The 15,415-nt window shown below is 46.1% G+C and overlaps 1 protein-coding gene across 1 annotated transcript in view; it reads right to left on the reverse strand.

Annotated features, from left to right (window-relative positions):
* The window catches only part of kcnq1.2 (potassium voltage-gated channel, KQT-like subfamily, member 1.2), a 120,998-nt gene that overhangs the window by 33,663 nt on the left and 71,920 nt on the right, over positions 1-15,415 (reverse strand). The window contains exons 15-18 of the mRNA XM_076141968.1: positions 12,121-12,196; positions 11,022-11,116; positions 9,984-10,024; positions 8,723-8,784 (exon numbers count right to left, since the gene is read on the reverse strand). Of these exons, the coding sequence (XP_075998083.1) occupies positions 8,723-8,784; positions 9,984-10,024; positions 11,022-11,116; positions 12,121-12,196 (274 nt within the window). The remainder of the gene's footprint in view (positions 1-8,722; positions 8,785-9,983; positions 10,025-11,021; positions 11,117-12,120; positions 12,197-15,415) is intronic.

Here is a 15,415-nt window from a genome sequence, read left to right on the forward strand (position 1 = left end):
TTTTGATATTTTGGCAGCCCATCTGCCGTATAATGATGTCATAGTAATAGCAGCACAGACTAACCGGCTGGTGTGACAGATGACAGACACAGAGCTGCCTGGCGAGCCAAGGGAGGGGTTGTGAGGACCCACACACACACACACACACACACACACACACACACACACACACACACACACACACACACACACACATTCAACACACAGAGCACCTGCATTCCCACAGTAGTCCAAGTCAACAGTCGCAGCCCATCCCCCTCTTTGACACTATCAGCAAAGGGAGTGAACCGAGTCAGCGAGTGTACGGGGAAGGAAAACCTTGGAGTGAGAGAAGGAGTAGGGCCTGATTTAAGCCCTGCTGCCTGGGATGAGGGGAGCTGGACGGGGGTCCGCGGTGGAGGTGGGAGTGGAGCAGCAGCGGGGGAGTGAGTGATAGAGGGAGAGAGGGTCAGGGGGAGAGGGAGGAGAGGAGAGGAGAGGAGAGGAGAGGAGAGGAGAGCGATCCAGCTGAGGCAGCAGATCTCCACCGAGGCTCAGTGTCAATGTCAAGGTGCCGAGTGAGACCTGCAGGGGAGCTCGCACACTCACTCACACGCACACACACTCACACACATTCTCTCTGCTCCAGTGCCTTCTCACCCTCTTTTATCCAGAGGAAACTCTCTGGCCGTCGTCTCCACCTCACGTCAAACCCGCGCGCAGCCTCCTGCCGGCTGAGACAAACTGACAAGACAAGACGGACAGTCGCGCAGACGGACAGAATGGACTCCATTGTGCTCTAATGACTGGGCCCGCTGAGATGACCTTCGACCTCTAGACACTGGCTGTTTGGCTAGCGGCGGACTGGTGGGAACGACCTTTTGGCCGGCGATGACCTTTCGCTGGTCACTTCTCACCCCCAGTTGTCTGTGTGCACACTTAATGTGTTTGTGTGTTTTCATGTGTGAATCAGGCTTCATTGGCGTGCGAGCGGGCGAGCGAGCCATTTGCATGAAGAGGGACAAAGTAACTGAACTTCCTCAATAATGCTGATACACTCTGTCCCACTCCTCCTGCATCTGTCAGAATGTAAAACAGAGCAGAATACCAGAATCTCCTGTCTTATCACTCAGTCTTTGCTCCGGTCTCTGCAGTCCTCTCTGCTCCTCCTTGAGCGTTTGGAGAGAGAGACGTCTCCCAGTCAGCTTGCCCTTCCTGCTCTGCGCCTGTCTCTGTCTGGGGATCACGGCAACTCTTTATCTGCGCTGTTTATCAGGCTCCCCTCGGCTCAGACGCTCCTGGCCTCCCTCATCCTTAGCAGAATGTGATGGAGGAGACATGTCACCATCTGTAGCATCAACGTCTGTCTCTGGCTCGCTTCCTGTCTGCTTGTCTGTACCCGTCTCACTGTGTTCCTTACGTGTCTGTCTGTCCGCCTAAGTCGCGCCTGTACTGATGGAGTTGGCCTTAAAAGGAAACTACCCTCAGCTCTTTCTCTGGTGATAAAAATGGGATTATTATGTTGAATTATTAATTGATGCGGTGGCAGTTGAATCACTACTGGGCGATAGCAGCAGGGCGTGGGACGTTTTTGGATGCTGACCATTCAAAATCTTGTAAATATTCACTTCTCATCTGTGGCCCCATTGACTGATTCGGCCTCAGAGAGCAGCTTCCTGATTTGATCTATTGTACCGTATAAGAGACTAGGCGAGGCCTGTATCCTGTGTGGAGTACAAAGTTAATTACACACAATTGAAAGGTGGGACGTTCTACAGGGAAACACAGAGGCCCAGAGGTTGAGAATAAAAAAACTCCAAATGATATTCCAATAAAACCATTACACATCTACAAGAAAGAAACCCAGCAATGTAATAAAGAAGAGAGGAGACTTGGCTCAGAGTGGATGGAGTGTCTGTGTGGGGGGGAAACACATATAGGAACAGTACGTACACTCGTACACACACTTCATGATTTACGCTGGATGTGTCTGGGGCACGGAAGACCTTTGGGCCAATGTCTGAGCCACAGGTTACACAGCCATAAACACGCCTGCATTAGTAACAGCTAGTTAAAATCCTTCCATGAACCGGGGGGGGAGGGGGGCTGGCACGATACGAGGCGACTATGTTAAAACGAGGAGGTGTGTGTGCGGGTACGAGTGACGGATGTGAGGGCCGAATAGAACAGCTGATGTTCCAGAAGCAGGCGGAAGAAATCGAGCAACAGCAGTAATAAGCAGAAATGGGTTACATCACAATGTTGACACTTAATGCATCTTTTCTGCTTTGTATTCACAGATTTATGGGGTTGTTTGGGTTCAGGCAATTAGAAAGGCACATTCACGCAAAAACGTACAGAAATAGGCACACATATCATGCGTGTAGGTATAATCCTTATTACATGTTCCCCAGGTACCAGCTTGACTTAACCGCTGTGACATTTACACCCGTGGTCTCTGCAGTAATTTACAGACCTTGGCATGATTCACTCCTGGTTTACTGTTCCACACAGTAGACTGATTTAATAGGACTCAAAGGTGGAGTGGCACCAGGGCTACTTAGCACTGTGTTTTAGCCCAATAAAAAACAGACCCCCTGTTCCAATGCAGCCTTTACTGTACCCTGACCCCTCCGTAACCTCCTTAAATATGCTCGCACCTCTCTGCCGATAATGAACTGGCCCGTGTAGAAGTATATTAGTGCCTCCGACCGAGAGTGTTCAGGCACTGAACCAAGAAAATAAAATGTATGCGTTAGAAACATATCCTGGGGTCCTACAAAAACTCGGGCAATTAAGAGGGAAATGTAGCATGGGCACTTAGCGGCAGAGCAAGGCCACTAGAGAGATGCAGATTGGGACCGGGAGAGAAAAGGCAAGGGGGGGGGGGGAACTGACATGATTTAGATGCTGTGAGTGAGACTGCAGACCTATAATCCCGAAGGGACGGAACCAGACAGAGACGGGAGAGCGGGGCAGGCCCAGAGAACGAGAGACCCGAGAGAGCCACAGCAAAGGAGAGAGAGAGTTTGTGACAGAGGGCAACAACAAAAAAACAAAAATCAGAACGAGTGATAGAGAGACGCAAAGGGAGAGAGAGATAGAACGAGCGGGAGAGAGAGAGAGAGGGAGTGTGTGAGCAGGAGAGCGAGCAGCCAGACATGCAGGCAGACTGTCCGTCTCTGGTTTGTGGGAATGTGGTAAAGACACAGTAGTAGGCAGGGTCCCGGCTCTGAAATTAGAGAGTGGCGCTAAGAGAAGGGAGCCAGAGCCAGAGGCCGTCTGGGAGCTGCCAGGGGCTGCATCCCCAGCACGCTGCCCAAACACGATTTACTACTGGGTTACAAACGCCGCACTGACTCCCCGGCGCGCTATCTAGCTCGCAGCGCGCCGCTCCTTGCGTGCTATCGAGCTCTCGCTGCTATAAAGATACCACATCAGCGCCGACGTGAGAAAGACCAGTTCAGCTCAGGGCGGCAGGGGAGGGTGAGGGGAGGTGGTGGAGTGAGTCAGAACGCCGGGATCATCCTCCCTGTTTAAGTCTGTGTAAGCGTCAACTTGCTCCGGGGCCGCTGCTCTGTTATTGACAGTGACCTCTGACCTTCTTATGGAGGGAGGAAAAGCAAAAACAGCATTTCCCTTTTGAGGAAGATGACACATTTATACTTTTGCTCAGTGCCGTGTTGCCCGACATCATGCCGGAGAGGCACAATCAGTGTAACAAAGAGTGTGTGTTAAACCAGATTTAACCAGAAAGGAAAAAAAGGGAAATGCTGTTTTGTGCTGTGGATGTCCCAGACCAAGTCTAGACTTGTAGAGAGAATCAGTGTGTGCTCGTGTGCAACACGGGGCAGCGAGAGTACGGCCGCTGCAACGAGGCTGTGTGTTCCAGCATTTCTCTGTGTGTGTGTGTGTGTGTGTGTTTGTGTGCATGCGCTTCCTTTGCCAAGTTTCCTCTCTTTGTTTAGACCAGCCTGGTCAGTCCAGCTCCCCGCTGAGCGCACTGTGGCCAAATACACACATATATCAAAACACAGCACAACAGCAGACAGGGCAGAAAGGTGCTGGGAATAGAAACCAGGGGGGAGGGAAGAAGCTATTAGAACAATATTGGGCCTCAAACTCTATGGGTATAAAAGAAAAAAGGTCAGTGTCACTAAATTCTTGGTTCTAGAAAAAAAGAGATGCTTGAGAAAAAAATCTATCAACAACATTAAAAAATATTGTAGAAACTCCTTCCATGAGTGATTGTCACCTGATTGCTTACAGGCTTGGCAGAAATGTTTCTCTATAAAGTGTCTGGCCTTCCTGTCGAGTAGAGGATTTATTCTAAAATAACATTGCATCATGACTTAAGGCTCCAGAGGGTTAATGTTCGGGGGTTTACGGAAAACCTAATTGGATATGATACCACAATGACCAAGTGCACACTGCAAGTCATTATTAGATTTAGGGCCTGAAAAGCTTGTCGTCATGGCGTCCTGGCCAATCGTCCTCTGCTGTCCCCTGCAGCGAGGCTCCGGTCTCCTCCTGCACTGCTGAAGAGATAATGAAGCTGTTCCTGTTTGCCGCTACGCTGCTGAGCGGAGACACCCAGGCTCTGCTGGATGCACACCGTTGTGTGTGTACGTGCATGTGTGTGTGTGTCTTTCAGTCTCTTTCAGTCTGAACGTGCACTTTTGTTTTTGTATGTGCGCGAATGAATAAATATATACAGCCTGTGTGTGCGTGTGTGTTTACTAGGCCCACATCTCCAAGGCTTTACACTGGGTCTGGTTCGGACCAGTCTAAACACACAACCGCACACACACCCCTGCCCCCTTCACAGCCATGCTTTTAGAGACGAGGGGCCCTAAATGCCTTACAGATGGACTCTTAACAAACACAACACTCTGTCTCGGCCCCCAAGTATTCCCAGTATTTGGCCTTGCTGTAATTTACAGCATACTTACCTAATTGAGATGCTATTAAGGTTAGGGCATGCATTCATCTGCGTACGCCGAGTGCTAATACACATGATATAAGCGTGACATACACGGGCAAAGTATATTTGCTTTAATATAGCAGATTGCAGTTAACCACAGAGCGAGTGTGATTTATGCTCCATGTAGTGTACTTAAGGCAACACAAATAATGATGTGTTGAGCAGAGACATGTCTGCAGGGTACATTAGGGGCTGCCTCCCACTCTACACACTGCTGATGGCTTCTGACACATTTAAACTAGAACTGACAAATAAAATAAAGATGCATTCCAAAAGTGTTTGAATACGACCTTGATGACTGAACTGTCACTGTGACAAAAACATGAGGATTTTCACGTTTGTTGCTTGTTTGAATGAGAAAAAAGTCTTTTTTGTCTCCAAATGCAGTTCCTGATGGGAGGTTATGGTGCTTTTATCTACCTTTGTTGAACACACTTATTGTAAGTCGCTTTGGATAAAAGCGTCTGCTAAATGACCGTAATGTAATGTAATGTAATGTGCTGAATATCTCATTACATCTTCATTTTTGAAAATAGGGTTTTTGATATATGCAGTTTTAATACTGACTTGTCGTGATTTGCAAAAAGGGCATTGTAATTAAAATGACCCATAAACCATCAGATGACAAATTATAATTTCGATATCTAGCTGTTTAATGTGGGTAACTATTTTCTTACAACCTGGTGAGAACTTTCCAGCCTCGACAAGACCAATTTCTCATCTTACTTAATTAAAGGCTGCCTCCAACTCCACACACCAATTTTAGGTTTAGGCCCTGGGTGACGGCTGCTAGTTTCTCCCGTTTCTGACCATAAAAAGACAAAAAGCTCGTACGGCTGCTCCGGAGCCGTAGCGCTGCATTTAAAGGTTACGTGGAAGCACATTGTAGTAATTTCTGCCTTTCCTGCCCACTGCAATGAGAAAAATTCCAGCTCCCATAAAACTGTGAGCGAGGTTCACCACAAGCAGTGGGCTGACTTCATCCTGAAGCACGCAGCGAGCGCCCCATTTGAAAGGCTACACTGAAGCCCAAAAGACACTGGCCACTGTTTGAGCTTGTCGTTTGGGTATTTTTCACCGTGAGTGTCTGACAGAAAGATAACACACTGTCACAGAGCGCCATCCATCTTCGTTTCCCAGTCGCTCCTGGAGAATTCAATCTTGAGAGTGTGGGGGAAGACACACTGGTGATTAATCAACTCTGTGTCTGTGTGAATGTGAATGTGTGTGTGTGTGTGTGTGTGTGTGTGTGTGTGTGTGTGTGTGTGTGTGTGTGTGTGTGTGTGTGTGTGTGTGTTTTTTTACAGACCTATATGTGGCTTTGTCTGTGTGTGATAAATCACTGTCCAGCCGGTACAGGACCCACAATGTCTCTGCACCCTTTAGCCCAACTGAAGATAAATTCATCTACAAGTGATGTGCTGACAATGGCTGGACCTGAAAATGATTCCATCTCATTTCAACACTCCAAGGTGGCCTATGTGTGGTATCTTACAGGGGGAGAGAGGGGAGGAAGGTGGGAATGTGACAGAAAGAAAACGTTGCTAGAGGCCAACTTCAAGTAAGAGTACTGAAAAAGGCATGGGAAGCATTTTTCACACACACACACACACACACACGGACTCAAGAGTTGATGAATAATTCCTCGGGGCTGTTGGGAAAGATCCTATTCAGGAGTGATTCAACTGTGACACCAGGGTTTTGCTTTAGTGTGATTAGGTTTACTATTATGAGCAGCAGGCGAGCGATGACGCAACTCTGAAAAACCCTGCCGCGCTGACCCCGCGGCATTACGAAAGGCATTCAGCCGTGTGACACAAACAACAGTAGCAACACTCAAAGACTTAACAGCTAACAGTTTCCTGTTGTCAGCGAAATCAAGTTCACCGTCATTCAAACTAGAACAACAACACCGACTACAAACATTGTGTAACTAGGAAATAACAGTGTTGCATTTAACAGGGGTGAGAGAAGTGTTGATACAAGTTCAGGTTCAGCCTGAGTGTGGAATAAATTCATGATTCTGGTGAAAAATTGACCAATAAGGATCAAAAATACACACAGAAAATGAATATGGAACATGCAGTCAACATGTTGTGAGGCGCTACTGGTTTTTATCAGTGCCGGTCCAGAGGAGGACGAGGGAATGTACCCAGCAACACGGGTCGACGGGTTCATCCACCTGCTGCCTGAGGGAGAGAGGAAGCCCCCCTATTCCGTGTAACAGGTGTGCCGGCCCATCTGAGACATCAAAACAAGATTTTCACACAACCAGAGCCAAAGAGAGGGGAAGGGGGCGGGCGGTGCGGTGAGGAACCTTGTAATTATTGAGGGTGGGCTTCTGTGTTTCGCACATTTCTGCTACTCGTTCTTCTGTCGGTAGAATGCCGATTGGCTCCGTGTTGCTTTGAAACAAAAGCAGTAGGTTTCTGCTGATTTGTTTCCCACTTATCCACCTATCAGTTTCATTTTGTTTCTCAGAAGAAGGCAGAGTGAGAGAGCGAGAGAGCAAGAGCAAGAGAAAGAGAGAGAGAGAGAGAGAGAGCCATAGGCAGTGGAGGCACTCTGAGACGCAGGTTTATGTTTCTAATCAGGAGATTGCGATCACAACATGTAGCCCGGAGCAAATGGGCCATAACTCCATCACTGAGGGAGGTCTGCAGGAGGTAGAATGGTTCAAGATCATTACTTCTCCCTCTGTAACAAAGGAACTTGTGCACAGTCATCACACAGCACCAGTGTTGATCAGAAAACAGGCTTGGGAAGGTGAACGGTAGTGATCCTGAGCTGTTGTTTTCACTCATAGCAGCATGTGAGAATGACTCAGTTGCAGTTTTTAAACACAAGTTTCATGAAAAGCAAAGTTTGGCTCCATCACAAACGCACACTGCACAATCTTTCCCAATCCACACACATAATTTCACTTTCTACAGATGCCCTCAGCCAGACAAATAGACAACAGATGGAGTTGCACACCCACACAAACAAACACATTTGAAACCCTATGATTTGTACCAGGGCACACACACACATACACACACACACACACACACACACACACACAGACACACACATAAACACAGAGCCACTAGCTTCGGTCCAAATGGTACAACTATATCTACAGTGTAAATGTCTATCTTGGCATCAGCCTCCCATCGGGGTTGGCATCATGCTGGCGTCATGTTGTGTCTCTTCCTCTACAGGACAGGGCACGCCTAGTTACACTCACCGCCTACATAACACAGCTGTTGCTGATTGGCAATGTCTCGCTGCATGAAAGCTTTTTCCCTTTAGCCCCCCAAAATGCCTCTTGTACCTTAATATTCCCTTATGGAAACATAAACATTTAAGGATCAACGCTGACTGACACGCCTACAGGGAGAGCGAGAGGAGCTCAATACATGGATTTCACATAAGAATCCCCAGGAATGAATTAAAGCAGAATGAAGTCAGGCATAAAACAGCACAACACGCAGCCGGCCTGGAGATTACATGGAGATTACAGCAAAATAGACGCTGATAATGCGGAGAGGAGATGAGATTTGTTTGTTTGACGTTGGCACCGTTGGACTGCACCCAGCCATAACATGGCCGACTCAAAGGATTCCACCACATCAAACAATCTGATAGAAGATGATAAGAAATAATGAGAAGTACAGTCAGGCGCACGCACACACACACACACACACACACACACACACACACACACACACACACACACACACACACACACAGAGTGAATGACAGGGGCGTGCCTACCTTGTCCTCCAGCCTGATTAGTCGCGCCCCGATTGTTGGGTGCTCTTTATCTTCTCCTTTTCCTGTGGAATGAAGAAAGGAGCGAACCACGTCAGATATTACTCTGCATTCGGTGTCGCGACCTTAAGCTGACAGGGAACTTTACTGGTGAAAATCACTTTGTCATGATAATAGCATAGCAGAATAATAGATATCCATACATTATACATACATACAGTATATCCAATTAAACACACACACACACACACACATATATATAATATGCTCTCCCAGTTTTGTACTCTTTATGTGAACAGTTAATTCTTTATAGTAGTTCAGATATGTGTCTGGACTCAAACCACGGTTCTGCTTTTTTCTGAGCAGTTTCACCTCGGGAGTGCAAGAACTCAACCAAGCACTATTTCACAGGCATGTAAAGATTCCATTTGTGAGTTTAAGCCTCTATTCCTATGTGTAGGAGTGTGTGTGAATGATGGCTGCATGGTGCAGTGCAGCGTGCGTCTGCTGAGCTGTTGTGTTAATTCAATCTCAAGTGGCCAACTTTTTAACCATTTGAGCGGCCAGAAACAGTCAGGAGTTGTTTACCAAGCACCTGGGAATAGAAGCAAAGGAAGCACAGAGGAAGGAAAGGAAGGAAGGACCAGGGGGAGGGGGGTTAGGGGGGGGATTGAGTTGTGCAGACCCATATTTATCCTAAATGCAGTACCACTTCACTGTTGTCACCATAAATAAAGTGTAAACATAACTTCTAACCTCACAAAGGCCTCTACAATGTTCATTTCATATTCAACGTGTTAACCCTTACATGACTGAAGGGCCCACAGAATGTTTATGAGTAAACTAATTTAAACATGGATGTTAAATGACTACAAAAGGTCATTCCAAAAAAAATGCAACACAATAAAATCCCTGAAATTAAATGATGTGTAAATAAGGGATTTAAATGTATCTCATAGTAAATATTTAGTAGTAGTATATCAGCAGTAAGTATTGAGGTAAGGAGTCAAACGCATAGATCGGCACACACACACACACACAGGCCTGTTTATACACTCACACATTCACATAATGTGGAAATGCACGTAAACACACACTCACACACATCAAAGCAGCGACGCAGCCGCACAGACACACACAGAGTGAATATGGACTTCTCGTATTTAGTCTGGCACAGCTTGTATATGTGTGACCTATAAACACAAAGATGGGAGTGAGGAGTGACGGCTGCCTATCAGATCCAGACTGTTTGCTGTATATTTACCTGGCAGGAACATTCCAGGCTTCCCCAACGTGCCGTCCAGTCTGGAGGGACAAACAGAAGAGACGACACAAGGGACGAGTCAGACACAAACACTGAGCTTCAGCTGAAGGTCATTTAGTCTCATTAACACCGGACATGATCGATTATCTGAAGCTTGTGTTTATATTTCACACAATTCCTCAAAATTAAGCAATGACATGACAATATTGAACGTGTATCTTGGTAATCAATACATTTATTGATGCTATGTATTTGTTTCAATGAGCATTCTAAAGTTGCTGCCTGCCTCCAAGGGTTAAAAAATAAATGTCATCACTCTGACGTTATAATGAATAGTATTTCAACCCTCAACTTGTGTTGAGGGTTGAAATAATAAAGGAAATCAATCAAGCAATAATTAGTGATCACTTGTGGATTCATTTGGTCGCCCCAACTTTAAAGTTTTAGGCACTTACAGAAATTTGACCGCATTTATTACCAAACTAACCTCCTTTGTGGAGAAGTGAGAGGAATGCTGATGGGAATACTGTACGTTTGGTTCTTCACGGGGGGGATTGGCTTTGTTACAGCTCAACAACGACTGAGCAAAGTCTAAAGATCAGAACCTAATGAAATGAAGCGATCTCCCTCCCTGCTGTATATCTGAGCAGGAGCCGCGTTGCCTTCATCCAGGCTGGTAACAAGGACCTAAACAGAGCCGGCTGACTCCAGTTACCCCCCTGCTGTGAATTTAGAATGGAAACACTTTGATTTGCGTGGTTATGGTGTGACACACTGCGGCTAATCCTTGCCATTCCACACCGGAGCGACGGAACGCTTTATTACAACGGCGCAGAGTGAAAACAACTCTCTGACGATGACGTGTTGGGCTTCTTCTCCTTCGTGAAAGAACAGGTGGCGTTCCAACGTGGTGGCGCGGTGCTGCCACCTATCCGAGGAGGCGACGACGCGACGGGCTGGATTTGATTTGTTACAAGTAATTTGCTTTGACAAGGCGACGGAGGGGAGGAGAGAGAGGCTGAAAGAGGGGGGCGTTACCGTCTTTGAAGCTCCTTGATGCGGACCATCATGTTGAGGTGGCCCTGGGAATACTGCTCGATCACGTCCCGCACGTCATACGGCTTCCGCGCTTGCTGTGGATACACACACGCACAAACAGATGCAGTTGAGAGTGACACAAAAGCTATTGTCGAGTATAGTTTCTCTTGCCTGGTCCCCAAACATCCCCAACCCCCATGGGTGCAAAGGGTTCATTGTTAAGTCCGTGTTTGTGTTAGCGAGTGCGCCTCTGTGTGTGTGTGTGTGTGTGTCTCCCCTGACAAGTGCATGGTCATGTCGGCCATTATGTTAAGATCCTTTCACAGGCTTGTTTAGCATGACGGTGATACAAGCAGCATCAGAGCGAACCCGGTGAACTCTTTAGGGTTTCCCTGCTATACGGCGCACAGCCTCTGCAGCTGAAATCACTTAACTCATAATTGAAAACATATAGAAAGTCTTGGAAACGCGACCAATATAGGAACGTTGCAATAACCTAGCATGAAGACGACGGCAAAAATCGAAAACATTATCGTGTTTTTACTGAAGTACTTTGCCGTGCCAGATTTTTTCACAGTATTCTGCTGACTCCAGTGCTATTTGAGGCCACATTCTGCTGAGTGTGTGTGTGTGTGTGTGTGTGTGTGTGTGTGTGTGTGTGTGTGTGTGTGTGTGTACAGTAAGTGAATTCCTAGTGTAGCCCCAGAGACAGGTTACTCATGATACCACGCCTGAACTGAAGTGAGCACAAAGACATGCAGGTGCAGGTTTCAGGCAAGTACACACAATGTCGTGCACACACACACACACACACACACGCACAGCAGTGCCGCTGCAGCTGATATATGCCCTTGGGTCCCCCCTCCCCCCACCTCCCCCCTAACCCCATTCTTCCTGTATAACGACACACACCACACACTGCTCTCCTTCCTCCTCTCACTCTCGATCTGTTGCTTCATTTCTGCACTTCTACCCTCCTCCAGATGCCCCCCAGGTCCCACACACACACACACACAAACACACACAGTTTCGTCGACCACCTCTCTTACTTTCCTTTGACATTTTGTGCTCGACTCTTCTGGATTTACGTTTTGCTTACCTGGAATTTCTTCCTGGCCACAAAGTACTGCATTCTGCGGAGGACTTTTACTGCTGACCTCTGCGCGTGGGACAACCTGTGACAGAAACACACACACACACACTGATTCAGGAGGAGAAAAGGCTTCTCTGGCACACTCTTGGTTAAGTCTACAGATGTTTCCCTGCAATAAAACGTGAAGTGGTTTGTGTTGACCAAGCTACTCCAACTTTTGTCTAATTGGCCCTCGCTGCATTCCAGCATGGATGGACAATGTGTGTGTGTGTGCCACGCAAAAGCACAGCACATGTTGCCCTGAGGGGGAAAATCACACACACACACTCACACACACACATGCAGACCAGGATGCATTCACGGAAACAAACATACAAATTGAACCTACCACCACGTGTCAACGCGCACATCATCCCCTCCTGTGCGCTCTCTCTCTCTCTCTCTCTCTCTGTCAGCGCTACGCTTATCAGTCACAACTGTGAATCTGTGACACGCTACAAAGTGAAACAGAGGGAGAGCAGACTGCGTTTGCATTAAGGGACGTCCCACAGCACGCAGCTCGGAGCTCGGAGCTGCACATCTGTGTCAACACATGGGAGAAACCACCGCTATGGAGCTCCGCGCTGGAACAGAACCCACTGCTGGATGCAAACAACACACACAGACACATACACACAAGCTCATACTCACATACCATAGTGAGCGTATGGTATGTGGTGTGTTTGTTGTTTCGTGAAGGCACATTGTGTGCTGTGCACTGCACGCTGTGTGTGCTGAGGCTGCCAGCTACATTTTGGGATGATGTGTGCGCTATGAATGAAAATAACTAATGTGGAAACGTTGCCTGAATCGGAGTCGGATGATTATGAAAACACACAAACACACACACACACAGCTTACTGTATTTTTGTATTCTAGTTTGACGTGAATGGATGGAGCATATAGAAGGCACCGGGCCCGATGGCGACATGTGTGAAAACAAAGCTCCGTGCCAAGTTGGCTCACAAAGCCTCCTAACAATTCAGGCGAGTGTATCATTCCTCTTAATGAGCCACACACGCATTGTGATATTTTGCAATGCCTGCAGGCACTTTTTGAGGAGATTACACAGATTAGAACTGGTTTAGAAATTGGAAAATGGTCTTAACATGAGTAAATAACATCCACGGGCATTTGGGAGCTTACGAGCAAAGCCGCCGGCCAGAGAGTCACGATGGTGAGAAATAAAGTCACGGCAAAGTCAAAGGTCACGGCAAAATAAGGCTCGGAAAACTAAGAATCTCTCTCCTGGCGTAGAAAATGCAGCCACGTTACTCATGTGAAATACAGTATAGAGAGAAAAGCACAGGAAATCCACCTAATACTGGCTGATAAACCTTAAATCTCACTGTGAACTCGTAGCGTGCTCGTGTGTGTGTGATGGACAGGAAAGTGATCCGGCTGAGAGAAACAGCTGACATGTGAACACAGAGGATTCTTGTTTGAACCTCTGGATTTAGACCCAGAACTCTGCGGGTTTTCTTGACACTATTAATCAGCTGCACACATTCACGAGCGGAGCCAACAGGCATCTTCCATTTATTAAGCCGCAGCCATAAATGCTGCTTGGTGACAACGTTTTCAGTTGGAAGCATCAACAGACACACAACGGGGGTTGAAAGTTGCGATTGGCCAGTGAACTGATAAAACTGCTGGATGTGATTGTAGAGCCACTTGTTGAATTTCCAAAAAAAAGAGGTCAGATTAAATTGGAAACTGGTGCCTTGCACAACGGATCTAAAGAAAAATAACTTTCTTATGGTAATAATTTCTTAACTCATTGAATAATTTGTTTATTAGACATACATTTATCACCAAGTTCTTAACATAAGTAAGTAAAGTAATGAACAAACGTAACACAAACGACTGAAATCTTCAAAATGACTCAATTACGACCTATTTCACACTTATTAGTATGATTCCATGTAAATGAGCCTGATAATAACTAATAATCTCTCCATGCAGGCTGCTGGGCTGAGAGTCTCCGAGCTTTGTGCCTGTGGTTTGGTTGAGGACTAAGCATAGTTTCTGAGGTCAAATAGATAAGAAGTACATGAATCATTACAGGCGCTGAGAGAGGTTGCGGTTAAAGGAAGTGGTGAAAAGTGAAGAATGGTTCTGATTACTGCCAGACACCGCTTAGCTTTATAATATTAAATTAGTGTGTATTTTTGTCATTAGTGCTACTTGTTAAGAGTTTCAGGGTTAGAGAATAACATAAAACAAACAAATCCCCTCATCGTTGTACGCATACTTGTATGGCGCATGTATGTACAGACTGCAGCTGGGGATTGCAAAGGGTGTGTGTGTGTGTGTGTGTGTGTGTGTGTGTGTGTGTGTGTGTGTGTGTGTGCACTTTAAAGATGATGAGTGCTCTTTGCGGTACTCTGAGCGTGACTGCAGCTAGAGATAAGGTCTTCTCCACACGAATGGCACTCAAACAGAAAATGAATGAGGCCATTCTTATGTCAGGGGCGGGGGGGCTGTGTGTGTATGTGTGTGTGTGTGTTTGTGTGTGTGTGTGTGTGTGTGTGTGTGTGTGTGCGTGTCTGTGTGTGTGTGTGTGTGTTATGAGGCAGTTGGGTCTTTTCTACAATCGCATAACCCTAATAAACCATAATGTAGTTTAGTTTACAGTGGCACGCATACTACGATGCACTTTGTATTGTAAATTCCAACTTTATATGTTGGATTTGCTCACTGACATTGTTGTACTGTGAAATGAAATCCAGATGATGCAGGTGAGCGTTCCACAAACAAATGAAAGGGAACAGAAGGTGTTTAAAATGTATTTGGGAAAACTCCTCATGTTTATGTGTGAATAATGAAACAATATATCCACATAGAAAAATGTTAAAATGTGAAGGCTCTCAGAGGGCCAGGGGGGGCAACAGGTAAGGTTAAGTAAGGTAATGTAAGTGCTGTTGTTCGTACAAGACGTTTGTGTAGCGCTGGCACACGGTGGTCTACTAAAATAGAGCTGGATTCTGTAAAATTACTGCTCCCGCCCCAGTGAGAGCCCAGGTTCAAAGCAAAGTGACCGCTAAAAATAGAATAATAAATGGCATAAATAAATACCCATGTGTAAATAAATAAATTAAATAATGATAAAATAATATGAAATATAAAATATATACATAAATAACATAGTTAAAAGAATATATGTGTATGTACACACACATATACACACACACCCATATCCACATGCATATATATAAAAAAAGGATAAATACTTATAAATAAATACATAAATATAGATATA

This window comes from Genypterus blacodes, unplaced genomic scaffold, assembly GCF_046128005.1.
Source record: "Genypterus blacodes isolate CSIRO-AG114 ecotype Tasmania unplaced genomic scaffold, CSIRO-AGI_Gbla_v1 ptg000021l_1, whole genome shotgun sequence".
In the NCBI taxonomy this organism is placed as follows: Eukaryota; Metazoa; Chordata; class Actinopteri; order Ophidiiformes; family Ophidiidae; genus Genypterus; species Genypterus blacodes.